Source organism: Nerophis ophidion, linkage group LG10, assembly GCF_033978795.1.
Source record: "Nerophis ophidion isolate RoL-2023_Sa linkage group LG10, RoL_Noph_v1.0, whole genome shotgun sequence".
NCBI classification, from domain to species: Eukaryota; Metazoa; Chordata; class Actinopteri; order Syngnathiformes; family Syngnathidae; genus Nerophis; species Nerophis ophidion.
This window is the reverse complement of record NC_084620.1, coordinates 15,559,358-15,574,218: the sequence shown is the minus strand read 5'-3', so window position 1 is coordinate 15,574,218 and position 14,861 is coordinate 15,559,358. Positions and strand designations below refer to the sequence as shown.

The 14,861-nt window shown below is 41.9% G+C and overlaps 1 protein-coding gene across 1 annotated transcript in view; it reads right to left on the bottom strand.

The window, feature by feature from the left end:
• The window catches only part of LOC133560264 (multiple PDZ domain protein), a 66,426-nt gene that overhangs the window by 33,894 nt on the left and 17,671 nt on the right, over positions 1 to 14,861 (bottom strand). The window contains exons 11-20 of the mRNA XM_061912601.1: positions 11,361 to 11,423; positions 11,160 to 11,239; positions 10,936 to 11,082; positions 10,701 to 10,868; positions 6,210 to 6,398; positions 4,990 to 5,199; positions 4,460 to 4,573; positions 4,191 to 4,325; positions 2,043 to 2,252; positions 1,793 to 1,907 (exon numbers count right to left, since the gene is read on the bottom strand). Coding sequence (XP_061768585.1) covers positions 1,793 to 1,907; positions 2,043 to 2,252; positions 4,191 to 4,325; positions 4,460 to 4,573; positions 4,990 to 5,199; positions 6,210 to 6,398; positions 10,701 to 10,868; positions 10,936 to 11,082; positions 11,160 to 11,239; positions 11,361 to 11,423 — 1,431 coding nt within the window. The remainder of the gene's footprint in view (positions 1 to 1,792; positions 1,908 to 2,042; positions 2,253 to 4,190; positions 4,326 to 4,459; positions 4,574 to 4,989; positions 5,200 to 6,209; positions 6,399 to 10,700; positions 10,869 to 10,935; positions 11,083 to 11,159; positions 11,240 to 11,360; positions 11,424 to 14,861) is intronic.

Here is a 14,861-nt window from a genome sequence, read left to right as displayed (position 1 = left end):
ATAATTTCAATTCAATAAAGACAAAAATATATGGATATAGTCATATTTCCTCATTAAGTGGCTAGTTACGTTTCTTATGTACCAGGCGTCTTTTTGGGGTAAGGCATAAATGACAGAGGAGGCCCATAGCTCTTACAATACATTTTTTTTACAATAACATATGTTATACACTGTTATAGTGTAAACTCAACCCCACCCGATTGGACAGAGGCAGACTGGGTGGGACTAGTTTATTTTTTGGGATTGAATTGCTGTAAAAAAAAATAATTGTGTAAAATCTAAATTGAAATAAATGAGAAAACTAGGCAGTATGGCAAAAGATTTGATCACGATTATTTTTTTCCTATCATTTGGTTATTGGGATTTTTTATTTTTTATTAAGGTCAAATTATCCCATGCAAGTTTTTACAGAGTACTGTTACATCCCCACTGTTTACTACTACAATAACTTGTAACAGACATTTCAAGCATGTTTAATCTTGATAATAAATGAAAACAGCTGACAAATGTCATCTTGTTTAGATCTATGATTGTGTTTAACCCACGCTACAGTCCGTACTTTAGTTTTAGGGCCACGGTTTTGATTCTTTCATAGTACGTTTCGGAGGAGAACAACTTTTTTGGTGTACTGAATACTACAACACTTATATTTGAAGTTAGCATTTACTAATCAACACTTTCAAATGGTAAATTATTATTATTTGTATTATTTAATTACTTGTATAAATCAGTGCTTCTCACCAATGCTTTGGCAAACGTCAAGTAGTGACCAAGATTTTGGCGTTTTTTAAATCTGAAATTCTGTATCATATAAATAATGAAAATACATTAAAGTGCACTTTGAATTGAGGTACTTCAAAATAATGTGTACCAACTAATAAAACATGCTCAATGATTATTTCCGAAACAGAGTGTTTTCATCCGCAAACTCAAAAATGATTTGAAACACAAAGTGTCTGTCTGCAGAGTTTTTTTAGTACATAATATATCAGAGGAGTTGAATCAAAATAAACATTTACCATCCATCCATTTTCTACCGCTTGTCCCTTTCTGGGTCGCGGGGGGTGCTAGAGCCTATCTCAGCTGCATTCGGGTGGAAGGCGGTGTACACCTTGGACAAGTCGCCACAAAAAGTCTAATTAAAAAATATTTAGATGTAAAAATGTCTTTTTTTTCCCTGTGTTTATTCTCCCGGTCACAGACCAACACAGTAGTTCAGTCACAAAGACTTTTTCTGCATGCCTGGGAGTCCGCATTCAGGGCAGAGTTGCTATGCAACACAACATGAGTTCAAGCAGTCAGGGGGACTGAAGTCTGTCATTAAAGTTGCTGCTCCTTCCCAATGTTATGTTTCAACTACTATAATAGTGTTAGCCATATTTATTTATTTTGTTCTTCTGGACTACACTTCCAGCTGTATATGGGTAAAGCGGCACAACGCTGATTGAACATTCATTACGTCGTGACAAGCCAGACTTTCGCGATGGTAGAACGGAACAGGTCGCTCACACACGTACAAAAACCCGTTCACACAAACACAACACGTACACAAACACGCACACATTCACAGATAAAGACGGGATCAAGGTCAATAAAAGTGGATTGTTCCTTGCAGGATTACACCGAGCCTCCTTGTTTCCCTACTGTTTACTCCTGCGGTGTCTTCGAACAGACATTTTCACCATGTTTTATCGAGGAAATATACCAACAGCTGATCATCATGATCGAACTGAAATTAATCGCTATCATCGATCACATTCATATAATCGCCCGGCCCAACTCGAACACAAACCTAGACTAGAGTTGCCCTTGACAACCGTGATGGTCCTCTCAAAACTGCTTCCTGACATCAGCGCTTCCTCTGCATCATTGTCTGCACGTCCTCTTGTTTCCAACTCCTCATCCTCCTAATTCATCAACACATTGAATGTTAATTAATTGTATTGATTGCATCAACTGAGTCAAAACAAGAGTACAATGCTTGGCTACAACTAGAAAAGCAACTGAACTAATTTGCTGCCTAAAAAAGAAAAAACATTTACCTCCATCAACATCTGTTTCTCAGTGGACAGAACCCTCTCTTCCGACTGGACTTGGGCGGGTCTGTTCTCCAAGTCACTAAACGGGCTATAGGAGTGCAAAGGAACTGGAGTTTCCTCTGTGGCTGAAAGGTAGTTATCAACTCCACCGAGTCGGGTTGTCATGTCGATCAGGGACAATGGTTCATTGTTGAGGTGATTTGAGGCCGTCAACTACACAAAGGGAAATTAGGCATATTGTGACTTAATACCAGAATTGTTCAAACTTGGGAACCTTTTGAAGAAGATTCCTAAAAACAGTAAATGACTCCTCTCATATAGGATCTTTGACTAATGTTTTTACAACAGATTTCTAAAAACATTAAAGGAACCCTGTTATATACAAGACCTTTGAGCAAGACAGTCCTCTTGTTGTAAAACCTATCTCTGACCAGTGGGTCCTTAAAAATAGTAGCACACTCTTGCTTCTTAGTGAATGAATGACTAACATTGTTGTAGTCAGTCTCTAAAAACAGCAACACACTCCTGTAATGTAGAGGATCTTAGACTAGCATTTTCTCCTTTGTCAAATCAAGGTTTTTTGAGTTGTATTTTTGTAGCAGATTCTTAAAAACAGCAGAGAATGCATGCCATATACAGCCGTATGTCTGAACCATAGAGCCCATTGTTGAGCAACAAGCGCCCCCTAGAGAGACGTAAAAAAAGATCTGTTTTATAGCGGTGGTCCAAACGACTCAGCAGTATTCAGTTGTAATACAAAAAGTCTGGAGGTTAAAGGGGAACTGCACTTTTTTTTTTTAATTTTGCCTATCGTTCACAATCATTATGAGAGACAAGAACACACATGTTTTTGTTTCATTAGGATTTTAAAGATGATAAAAAAGGTTTGGAAGATGCGTCCGTTGTAGCTTTCAAAACCCTCTCTCAATGTTTTGTATACACACTGCAAGTTTACAGTGTATATAATGTAGTAACAGACATGTCCCTAACAATATGTAATACATGTTCAAATTAATTTATTTAGAGGTAGAATTGATTGCTTCCATTTGCTGCATTGCTAGCTACCTACATCAAGATGTTTTTTTATATGTTAGAAAGCAAAAACAAAAAAAGTATTTTCTTCTTCTCTCTCATAATGATTGTGAACAATAGGCAAAACTACAAAAAAGTGTAATTCCCCTTTAAGTCAGAGAATTTATCCGAAATGCAAAAATTACGACTAAAGTGGTCAAGCTGCATTTTAATTTGCACTTTTATTTTATTGACAGTTTAGTTAAGAAGCATTTTTATTATTAATTCTATTATTCATTTCATTTTAGCACAACATAATATTATGTAAATTAATTTGTGTCTGTTATTTACGAGTGTCTGTTATGCAGTGTATTTGATTGGTGCTTACTTGTCTAATTAGCCTAACCAAAACCTAAGGTTTATGTGTTAAATAAATAATTAACTTTGTGATTAACACAGGCTATCATATCATTTGACAAGGTGTTAAACTGGAAGTACGTTAGATATCATTTTTGAATATGAATCAAATAAAGAGTAAAATTACTAATTCAAATGTTAATATTTGAGTGGCTCACCTGCCACCTCTGTTGTGGAAAAGTTGGGCCCTGAGGTCAAACAGGTTAGCAACCCCTCCTGTCACATGGAGGATCTTTGACAATTTACTAAAAAATTGTAAGCATTTGACAGTGATAATCTTGAAAAGTTGAGAAAATTAATGTTTCACATTAACCGTTACTTTTTATCATTGGTTCTCAAACTTTTTACAACAAGTACCACCTTGGCCTAAGTATAAATTAAAAACACAGTAGCGGTTTTGTTCAACAAAAATATTTCATGTTTTTAGTCACTGTAACATTAAACAGTTTGAACAGTAACACTATGTTTGAATATAGGGAAATTAAACACTGGCATTTAATCAAGTGACTGTTTGATTCAGAAAAAAAAACAGGGTGAGTGGCAGCCGGAACGTCAGACTTTTTTTAAATGTAACTTTGAGCGAGCTGCAGTTACTTTAAGGCAAGTGTGGTTATTTTTGTGCTATACATTTGTTTTACATGATCCAAATAAATTGTAATATAATTGTAATAGTTTTACTTCTTTATGATTTCGGCAAGTGTACCTAATGTTTTGTCAGCTTACCTTGGGTGTTGATGAGTTCAGGTAATCCAGGTCGCCACTACTTCCATGAAAAGCAATCATGGATGCCGGAAAAGTGTCTTCTTTAGCGTAGAAAGTGCGCTCCAGCAGCTCGTCGTCCACTTCACTGGTGTCGACCTATTTAACAAAGAGAGGTGTGTTTAACCAAAAGTAAAAATGTTGAGGATTTGCAAAAAAAAAAAATTTCAAAAGTTTGTTTTGGTTTTCGTCCCTTATGTGATTATTCAGAGTTGCTCCAAAATCTAACTAACCAATGCCGGCTCTGCTCGGAAAAGGACGATGCCGGTCAGCTCCCCTTCGTTGTCTGAATCTCGTAGGTCAAATGGCGTTACTAGCTTTGGTGAGTAGGAATTCCCACTTATCCCCTGAGGAAAAGTGGAGACATTTCATATTTCATTGTTCTCCACAAGGACAAAAATCGTAGCGATTGTGGGGTGTAACGGTATATCTATTTGTAATTTAGAATGTTTTGGTATAGACCATTGTACAGTATGTAATGGCCCCTTGGAAGAGTGTTTTTCTGCCTCCGACAGAGGCTTGTATTCCAGATTTATTAAAAGATGGAAAATAAACGGAGTGTTCAAGCCGTACGAACCCACCTCCTGCAGCCATGAACATGTTGCGCTCTTTTAAAATGTACTCTGAACCGTGAAGACAATCATGAAACATGAAAAATTTAAACCCATGTAAGAGTAAACCTCAAAACTAGAACACCTCTATAAACCCCACCATACACAAACGCCCGTCAACACAGCCACTTATAAATATTTAAATTACGTACGGGCAGAGGCTTGGACACCCCAATCTGCACCATGCCCATCTTGGCCCCCTTTAGAGCCTGGACGGCGTCCTCCAGGCTGGCGTCTTCCAGGTCAGTGTCACCCACATACATTAGGCGGTCGCCCGGCAATAGGCGTCCATCCTGCCCTGCCACGCCGTCGGGAACTAGCGAGCGGATAACGATGACAGTCTTTGCTGGATCCAACGGGTCCTGTAATAGTAAATAATAATAAATCACATTTGTATAGAGCAAGGGTCCTAAAACTTCGGCCCACTAGCATCTACAATCTGGCCCGCAAAACGTCCCAAGTAAAAAAAAAAAATATTGCTTTTTTTTTTTTTTCCAATCCGTCCTGTCCAGCCGCTCAGGCAAATATTATTGTTAAATTAGATGCCCATATTTGCTGTACAGATTTACTTTAGAAAAGAGAAGTGTTGGATACTTCTCTTACAGTCAGATTTCTTTTTGACTTTATTAAATGTATGGATATTGTTTATGTTTAATGCTGTGCCGGACCGCAGAAGAAGAGGATAGAAAAAAATTAAAAAAGAAGACAGAGTAGGAAATTGTAAATGTATGCCTGTATATATTTTTTTCTTCTTCCTATTTCTTTCTCCTGTCCGGCGCAGCATTAAACATGAACAGATATATTACTTACTTTGCAGTATTTTCCTAAATAAAAATATATCATGTATATATTATGTAAAATAATAATAAGCCAAAAAAACTGCCAAAAAACTTATAAAATGGTAATCCCTTCCAAAGTTAGATTTTCCTTTACTCACAGCATGTATTTTTTTCTAAACATTTTACCATTCATGGCAAACATTCTAGTCTAAAAATAAGTTAACCATTGATACGAGTAAAAAAGAATAAATAAATAAATTGGTAAAGGTATAACAGTAATGTTGGTCTTTGAGTTCACTTTTTAACATTTTATTTTGCAGTTAAGTAAAAAGAAGATACTTAACTCGCAATCTGGACATAATTTGAAATGTTTCACAAAAAATAAAATATAATATTTTTCTGGACAATTCATAATTTGCACTAAGATTTCACTTGGGATCCGAGGCTAGAACCTTTCTTTGGGAGCGCCACTATGCCCCCCTTTAATTTTTCTGTGTGCGTGCGCCCTCACACAGATTGCGCCTAGGGCGGACGCCCATATTGCCCATAGCAACAACCTGCCCTGCTTGACATAATCTAAAATATAATCCCACCTGGTAGTCCAGAATGCTGAATCCCAGTCCCCCGGCTCCCTTTTCCAACTCGATATTCTGGATCTCCAGCTCCCACATGGCCAGCGGGGACACGATAGCCTTGGGGGTTGTATTGTCTGCTGTCGCTTCTTCTGTCGTCAATGTCGTATTGACCTCGAACGGCGGCACGCTGATTAAGTCAATTGGTTTCTGCAAAGAGATGCAAAATAACTATTTGGGATGCTCATGCCATTGGAAGACATAAAAGACACTCGCTGCCTATTTGATTAAGTCAGTTGGTTTCTGCAAAGAGATGCAAAATGCTTATTTGGGATGCTCAAGCCTTTGGAAGACATAAAAAACACTCAATGCCTATTTGAGGCGTCATATTCTAACCAAATGTTGCTGAGGTCTAACCGGAATTCTTCTTTGTGAAGACTTCATCTATCATGTTCAGTAGCCTGGAGGGCCAATGAAGCAGCTGACAGCTCAGGATGACCTAATGTATCTGTTGACAGTGTGTACAGTATACTGTAGACAGAATCTTTACACTATGAAGTAACTCAACTAGACATTTATTTAAAAAGGTAATTTTTCTCTTAAAATCACATCTTCAAAATTATTTTTAAAAATACACAAAAAGACAAAGCCAATTAAAAGGATTGTTAAAATATGACTTATTATAAAATGTAAATTTATTGATTCTATTTATTAATATAGATACATATATTCATGGTACTTTTTGAAAAGATTAAGACTATTACAAATTACTATTATTACAAATTGTGTAATGCAATTTTAAGTAACTATACTGAGATTATTTTATATTTATTAACCTTAATTTAAATAATTATAAATACCATTAAATAAAAAAAGGAAAAAATTTATCAAAAATGCCATCAAATAATAAGTAACTAAACGTAATGGAATGATTTTAAAAAGGTAATGATGTATAGACAACGTAGATTTTATATGTGTATATATATATATATTTATATATATGAAATCAATGAATAGACAATTTAATTATCTGACATTTTAATTAATGCAAAATTACTTTTATTTTTTAAGTTTTGTCACGCAAAACCTTAATATGACCAATATAGTTGTATCATGATCCAAATTATATCTTTCATTACATTTTTAAAAATGAGTTAATAGAATATGTATCTAGGTATTTAATGGGCATCCATCCATCTTCTTCCGCTTATCCGAGGTCGGGTCGCAGGGGCAGCAGCCTAAGGAGGGAAGCCCAGACCGAGGTGTTCCTAGGCCAGCCGAGAGACATAGTCTTCCCAACGTGTCCTGGGTCTTCCCCGTGGCCTCCTCCTACCTGTTGGACGTGCCCTAAACACCTCCCTAGGGAGGCATTCGGGTGGCATCCTGACCAGATGCCTGAACCACCTCATCTGGCTCCTCTAGATGTGGAGGAGCAGCGGCTTTACTTTGGGTTCCTCCCGGATGGCAGAGCTTCTCACCCTATCTCTAAGGGAGAGCCCTGCCACCCGGCGAAGGAAACTAATTTCAGCCGCTTGTACCCGTGATCTTGTCCTTTCGGTCATGACCCAAAGCTCATGACCATAGGTGAGGATGGGAACGTAGATCGACCGGTAAATTGAGAGCTTTGCCTTCCGGCTCAGCTAGGTTCTTCACCACAACGGATCGATACAGCGTCCGCATTACTGAATACGCCGCACAGATCCGCCTGTCGATCTTGCGATCCACTCTTCCCTCACTCGTGAACAAGACTCCGGGGTACTTGAACTCCTCCACTTGGGGCAGGGTCTCCTCCCCAACCCGGAGATGGCACTCCACCCTTTTCCGGGCGAGAACCATGGACTCGGACTTGGAGGTGCTGATTCTCATCTCGGTCGCTTCACACTCCGCTGCGAACCGATCCAGTGAGAGCTGAAGATCCCGGCCAGATGAAGCCATCATAACCACATCATCTGCAAATAGCAGATACCTAATCCTGCGGCCACCAAACCGGAACTCTTCAACGCCTTGACTGGGCCGAGAAATTCTGTCCATAAAAGTTATAAACAGAATCAGTGACAAAGGACAACCTTGGCGTAGTCCAACTCTCACTGGAAACGTGTCCGACTTACTGCCAGCAATGCGGACCAAGCTCTGACACTGATTGTACGGGGAGCGGACTGCCACAATCAGACAGTCCGATACCCCATACTCTCTGAGAACTCCCCACAGGACTTCCCGAAGAACACAGTCGAATGCCTTCTCCAAGTCCACAAAGCACATGTAAACTGTACGGGCAAACTCCCATGCACCCTCAAGGACCCTGCCGAGAATATAGAGCTGGTCCACAGTTCCACGACCTTGACGAAAACCACACTGTTCCTCCTGAATCCGAGGTTAGACTATCCGGCGTAGCCTCCTCTCCAGTACACCTGAATAAACCTTACCGGGGAGGCTGAGGAGTGTGATCCCACGATAGTTGGAACACACCCTCCGGTTCCCCTTCTTAAAGCGAGGGACCACCACCCCCGGCCTGCCAATCCAGAAGCACCGCCCCCGATGTCCACGCGATGCTGCCGAGTCTTGTCAACCAAGACAGCCCCACAGCATCCGAAGCTTTAAGGAACTTGCCACCGGGGAGCTTTTTAACTACTTCGGCAACGTCAGCTCAAGAAATAGGAGAGCCCACCACAGATTACCCAGGCACTGCTTCTTTAAAGGAAGACGTGATGGTGGGATTGAGGAGGTCTTCGAAGTATTCCTTCCACCGATCCACGACATCCGTAGTCGAGGTCAGCAGAACACCATCCGCACCATACACGGTGTTGACAGTGCACTGCTTCCCCTTCCTGAGGCGGCGGATGGTGGTCCAGAATCGCTTCGAAGCCATCCGGAAGTCGTTTTCCGTGGCTTCCCTGAACTCCTCCCATGTCCGAGTTTTTGCCTCCGCAACCGCTGAAGCTGCACACCGCTTTGCCTGTCACTACCTGTCCACTGCCTCCGGAGTCCTATGAGCCAAAAGAACCCGATAGGACTTCTTCAGCTTGACAGCATCCCTCACTGCCGGTGTCAACCAACGGGTTCTAGGATTACCGCCACGACAGGCACCAACTACCTTGCGGCCGCAGCTCCAATCAGCGGCCTCGACAATAGAGGTCCACTCGGACTCAATGTCCACCACCTCCCTCGTGACATGTTCAAAGTTCTTCCGGAGGTGGGAATTGAAACTTTTTCTGACAGGAGACTCTGCCAGACGTTCCCAGCATACCCTCACAATGCGTTTCGGCCTGCCGGGTCTGTCCGGCATCCTCCCCCACCATCGCAGCCAACTCACCACCAGGTGGTGATCAGTAGAAAGCTCCGCCCTTCTCTTCACCCGAGTGTCCAAAACATGAGGCCGCAAATCCGATGACACAACTACAAAGTCGATCATGGAACCGCGGCCTAGGGTATCCTGGTGCCAAGTGCACATATGGACACCCTTATGTTTGAACATGGCTTTTGTTATGGACAATCTGTGACGAGCACAAAAGTCCAATAACAGAACTTCACTCGGGTTTAGCTCCGGGCGGCCATTCTTCCCAATCACGCCTCTCCAGGTTTCACTGTCGTTGCCAATATGAGCGTTGAAGTCCCCCAGTAGGACAAGGGAATCACCCGGGGGAGCACTTTCCAGTACTCCCTCGAGTGTATCCAAAAAGGGTGGGTACTCTAAACTGCTGTTTAGTGCGTAAGCACAAACAACAGTCAGGACGCGTCCCCCCACCCGAAGGCGGAGGGGAAGCTACCCTCTCGTCCACTGGGTTGAACTCCAACGTGCAGGCTTTGAGCCGGGGGGAAACCAGAATTGCTACCCCAGCTCGTTGCCTCTCACTGCGTGCAACGCCAGTGTGGAGGAGAGTCCACCCCCTCGAGAGAGAACTGGTTCCAGAGCCCTTGCGTGTGTCGAGGTGAGTCCGACTATATCCAGCCGAAAACTTCTCTACCTCGCGCACTAGCTCAAGCTCCTTCCACCCCAGCGAGGTGACGTTCCACGTACCAAGAGCTAGCGTATGTAGCCGAGGATCAGCCTGCCAAGTGCCCTGCCTTCGGCTACCGCCCAGCTCACAATGCCCTCTTAGTTAATGCAATTGAAATTAAATACATCTGTTAATCAAAGATGTACTACATGTCAGCATCTAATTTGCATAATTGGAGATGACGCATGTAATAGTAATTGGTCGATGATGAGGGGTCACACAGCAAGACCCCGCTGCCCGTTGAGAAGAACATACCTGACTTCATGTCAGTCTACAATTAGGCAAGAGAAATAGCAGACTAGATTTGTTGCTAGTTAGAATGCATACTGTCAGCCAGTGTACATAGTTATGACAACAAGCTACATTTGCAGAGAATCCCATTATGAGCGAGGGAGAACAAGTAGCGACAAATCTATTTGAGGTGGTCAATGTTTATTTGGGGTGGGCTACCACAAATGGTTGAATATCTGAGAAATGGTGTGGTGGGCAGGATCAGTGATCATGGGGAACAAAATACCTTTAATTTGGATCTGGCAGATAACGCTTCCGACTCTTCTTCTTTGGAAGTGTTGTCCTGTTGGTGGGGGGCGGGTCTGCAGCAGGTCATGTACACACAGAGGGGAAGCTCCTTCAAGATCCGGACCACCTCCTTGTGAGTCTCACCAATTAAGGCTATACCGTTTACCTAAGACCAAAAGTACATCAGTGGATTTCGCGTGTAACACTTTGGTTTTTTGGGGGTTTTTTTTTACCTCAACCAGTTCATCCCCACTGAACAGCGTACAACAGCGGCCAACGGGGCCCTCGGGCAACACGGAGCGGATGTAGTGATGGCCACCGCTGGCTTCCAGGCTGATGCCCAGCCCGCTGCTCTCGTTAAACTTCTCCACCTGAGCCACCTATTGATTACAAATTCATATACTAATATGCATTAATATATATATTTTTAGATGCTTTAGTCTGTGCTTTGACTTACGACAACTTCATTGTTTGCCCCCAGAATCTCCTGCCACTTTTTTACCAGTTCCTCCTCCTCATAGGGCGTCAGCGTTGTCCCTTTATCAAGTAAAGAGTAAAAATCTATGAGACAATACTACTATTTTTATCGCTAGGAAACAGCCGTTATCTGGCGCTGTTAAAGAACACGCTCCCCTTCCCCACTCGTAATCCTCCCTACCTTGTTTGTCCTCTGTCAGTTGATCTACAGCCGCAGTTTCTTTGCTCTTTGTCTCTTTTTCATCTGAGCACATGCACAAAAGAACAATGACACACACGCACGCACGCACGCACGCACGCACACAAACACACACACACACACACACACACACACACACACACACACACACACACACACACACACACACATTAGAGCAGGGGCGCTCACACTTTTTCTGCAGGTGAGCTACTTTTCAATTGACCAAGTCGAGGAGATCTACCTCATTCCTATTTATAATTTATATTTATTTATTTATGAAAGAGACATTTTTGTTAACAAGTTAATGGTGTTTAATGATAATACAAGCATGTTTAACACACATAGATTCCTTTCTTTCATGAAGACAAGAATATAATTTGGTGTATTTGATTCTGATGACTTGCATTGATTGGAATTAGACAGTGGTGCTGATAACGTCCGCATTTTCAAATGGAGGAAAAAAAAAGTCCTCCTTTCTGTCCAATACCACATGAAAGTGGTTGGATTTGGCATCTCATTTGTCCAACTTGCATACTCGTTTTTAAACACTTTGTTATGAGAGTAGCATATGTGTGTGGCCCTTTAATGTCTGGCAGCAGGTGAGTGACGTCAGTGAGTGTGCGGGTGGGCAAGCAAGTGAGAAAGCGGTCGCTGAGGGCGGGGGAGAAATACATTGGCATCAAACGGCGTGGCGCAGTGGGAGAGTGGCCGTGCGCAACCCGAGGGTCCCTGGTTCAAATCCCACCTAGTACCAACCTCGTCACGTCCATTGTGTCCTGAGCAAGACACTTCACCCTTGCTCCTGATGGGTGCTGGTTGGCGCCTTGCATGGCAGCTCCCTCCATCAGTGTGTGAATGTGAATGGGTAAGTGTGGAAGTAGTGTAAATGGGCTTTGAGTACCTTGAAGGTAGAAAAGCGCTATACAAGTACAACCCATTTATCATTTAAACTCCGTAGCTTGCTAGCTTGTGCACGCTAGCTTTCTGAGACTCTTATTTTGTTAGCACAGGCAGGATGAAACAGGTCTTTTATGGTGAAGACAGGAACTGTGCAGTCGGTCTTTAGAGTTTTGACAGTAGGTACGGAGTTTTTAGAAATAAAATGTGTTTCTCTGCGTCCGCCCTGTTAGTGATTTTTTTCTTAAATATGAGCTCGCAGCAGCCAGCGTCATCTCACAAGATCCTCGGGTGCCGAGAATGTCAAACAACTGACTAAAGTGAAGTCTTGGTATGATTGATGATTGCTCATTTTTCTGTATATTTTTTAATGCCTGGCTTGAGATTGACTGACACACCCTCCGAGATCGACCAGTCGATCACGATCGACGTAATGCCCACCCCTGCATTAGAGGAATAGCCTGGCAAGAAGTCATACTGACTCACAACTGAACTGCAGCAAAAATGCAAACCAAAACTAGCTATTAGCAAATAGTTAATTGTTATAATGTGCATGGTGTCTTCAATTGTTTAAGTTTTAATATTAATTCTAATTGTGCTTGAGATGATAAATATGGAACAGGAAAAAACCTACAACATTAGTAATGTAATAAATTTCATACCAATTAAATATATGCCAGCATGAATACACTTATATGCAACTAGGAATGGGTACCTTTCACATTTAAACCAACACGGTACCATATCCCAGTACCTGGGAATCAATACAAGTACTCAATGGTATCAATTTTCTGTACGCTGTGGGCCTTCATGTGATAATAAATGTCTGTACATAAAGCCGACAAAACTGAAGATAACTTTCTCCTTTTCTTTAATTGATAAACTAAGATATCACAGAAAGTATGCATTCCTTTTAGTTTGTCCTTGGTGTGTTGCCGTAGTCAGGAACTAGTCTTTGCCATCAAGTTATGGTAAATAGTAAATGGATTATACTTGTATAGCGCTTTTCTACCTTCAAGGTACTCAAAGCGCTTTGACATATTTCCACAGTCACACATTCACACACACATTCACACACTTATGGCGGGAGCTGCCATGCAAGGCGCTAACCACGACCCATCAGGAGCAAGGGTGAAGTGTCTTGCTCAAGGACACAACGGACGTGACTAGGGTGGTAGAAATCGGGGATTGAACCAGGAACCCTCAGGTTGCTGGCATGACCACTATCCCAACTGAGCCACGCCGTCCCAAGTTTTGTCTTTTGTTGAGACTTACAAAGTGTTTATACTGATGGGCTTCGCGGTGGAAAAGGGGTTAGTGCGTCTGCCTCACAATACGAAGGTCCTGAGCAGTCAGGGTTCAATCCCGGGCTGGGGACCTTTCTGTGTGGAGTTTGCATGTCCTCCCCGTGAATGCGTGGGTTCCCTACAGGTACTCCGGCTTCCTCCCACCCTAGGTTGATTGGCAACACTAAATTGGCCTTAACGTGTGAATGTGAGTGTGAATGTTGTCTGTCTATCTGTGTTGGCCCTGTGATGAGGTGGCGACTTGTCCAGGGTGTACTCCGCCTTCCGCCCGATTGTAGCTGAGGTAGGCACCAGCGCCCCCCGCGACCCCAAAGGGAATAAGCGGTAGAAAATGGATGGATGGATGAATGGATGGTATTGTAGTTATTACACACCAACTGTTTGATTGTAACGTGCATCTTAGTTGTAGTTCTAATTTTCAAATTTTTGAAATCGCTACATAAAATCACAAATGCAAATCAGCAAAAAGCCAAACAAAACATCACTTACACATTTGCATGAGAGTGCAGGGAACCTGTCACACCGCGGTGAGGGATGTCTTGTCTTGGTTTTAACTTTCTTATGATTTGCATGTTTTAGTTTGAAAAATAACTCTCCTCTCGTTTCAGGTCACTTGCCCTTCCTTTTGTGTCATCAGTCTGACGTCATCCCTGTTCCCTGATTGTTTCCACCTGTTCCCTATTATCCTCATGTGTCTTATAAGCCCACTCCTCACTTTGTTCTGTGCCAGATTGTTTCGTTAATTTGTGTTGTCTAGCGTCCATGTCCATGCCTTGCCTTGTCTCGTGCTTATGTTCCTTGATCCTGAATCCCTTTGTTACTATTTTGAGTTTTCCTTTCTTCCTCCTCAGCAGAGTGATTTTGGTTATTTCGTTTATTCAGCCGAAGTGATAAGTTATCAGTTATTTTTTCATTCCTTCCTCAAATTTTTGAGTGACATTTTTTGTTAAAACTTTATCAGATTAGTTAGTGTAGAGATTTTCAAACCTGTTGTTTTGTTCTCCTGTTGGGAGCGTTTTTTGTTAATACTTTTTATAGCATATACGGCGCCAATTGTAGTTCGTCTTTGCTTTTGTGTTTTCCTCCATTCTGAGTGATTTTCAGTTGTATCTTTTTTTTTTGGAACCTTTTTCGCCGATTAGTTTTTGTGATTAATAGATATTGTTATTACTTGACTTTGAAGGTGAAAGGAAGTTATCAAAATAAAAGCCTGTCTAAATTCCCTACTCTGCATCTGAGTCCTATCCTTTTACCAAGCCTGACAGAAGCTGAGCAGACC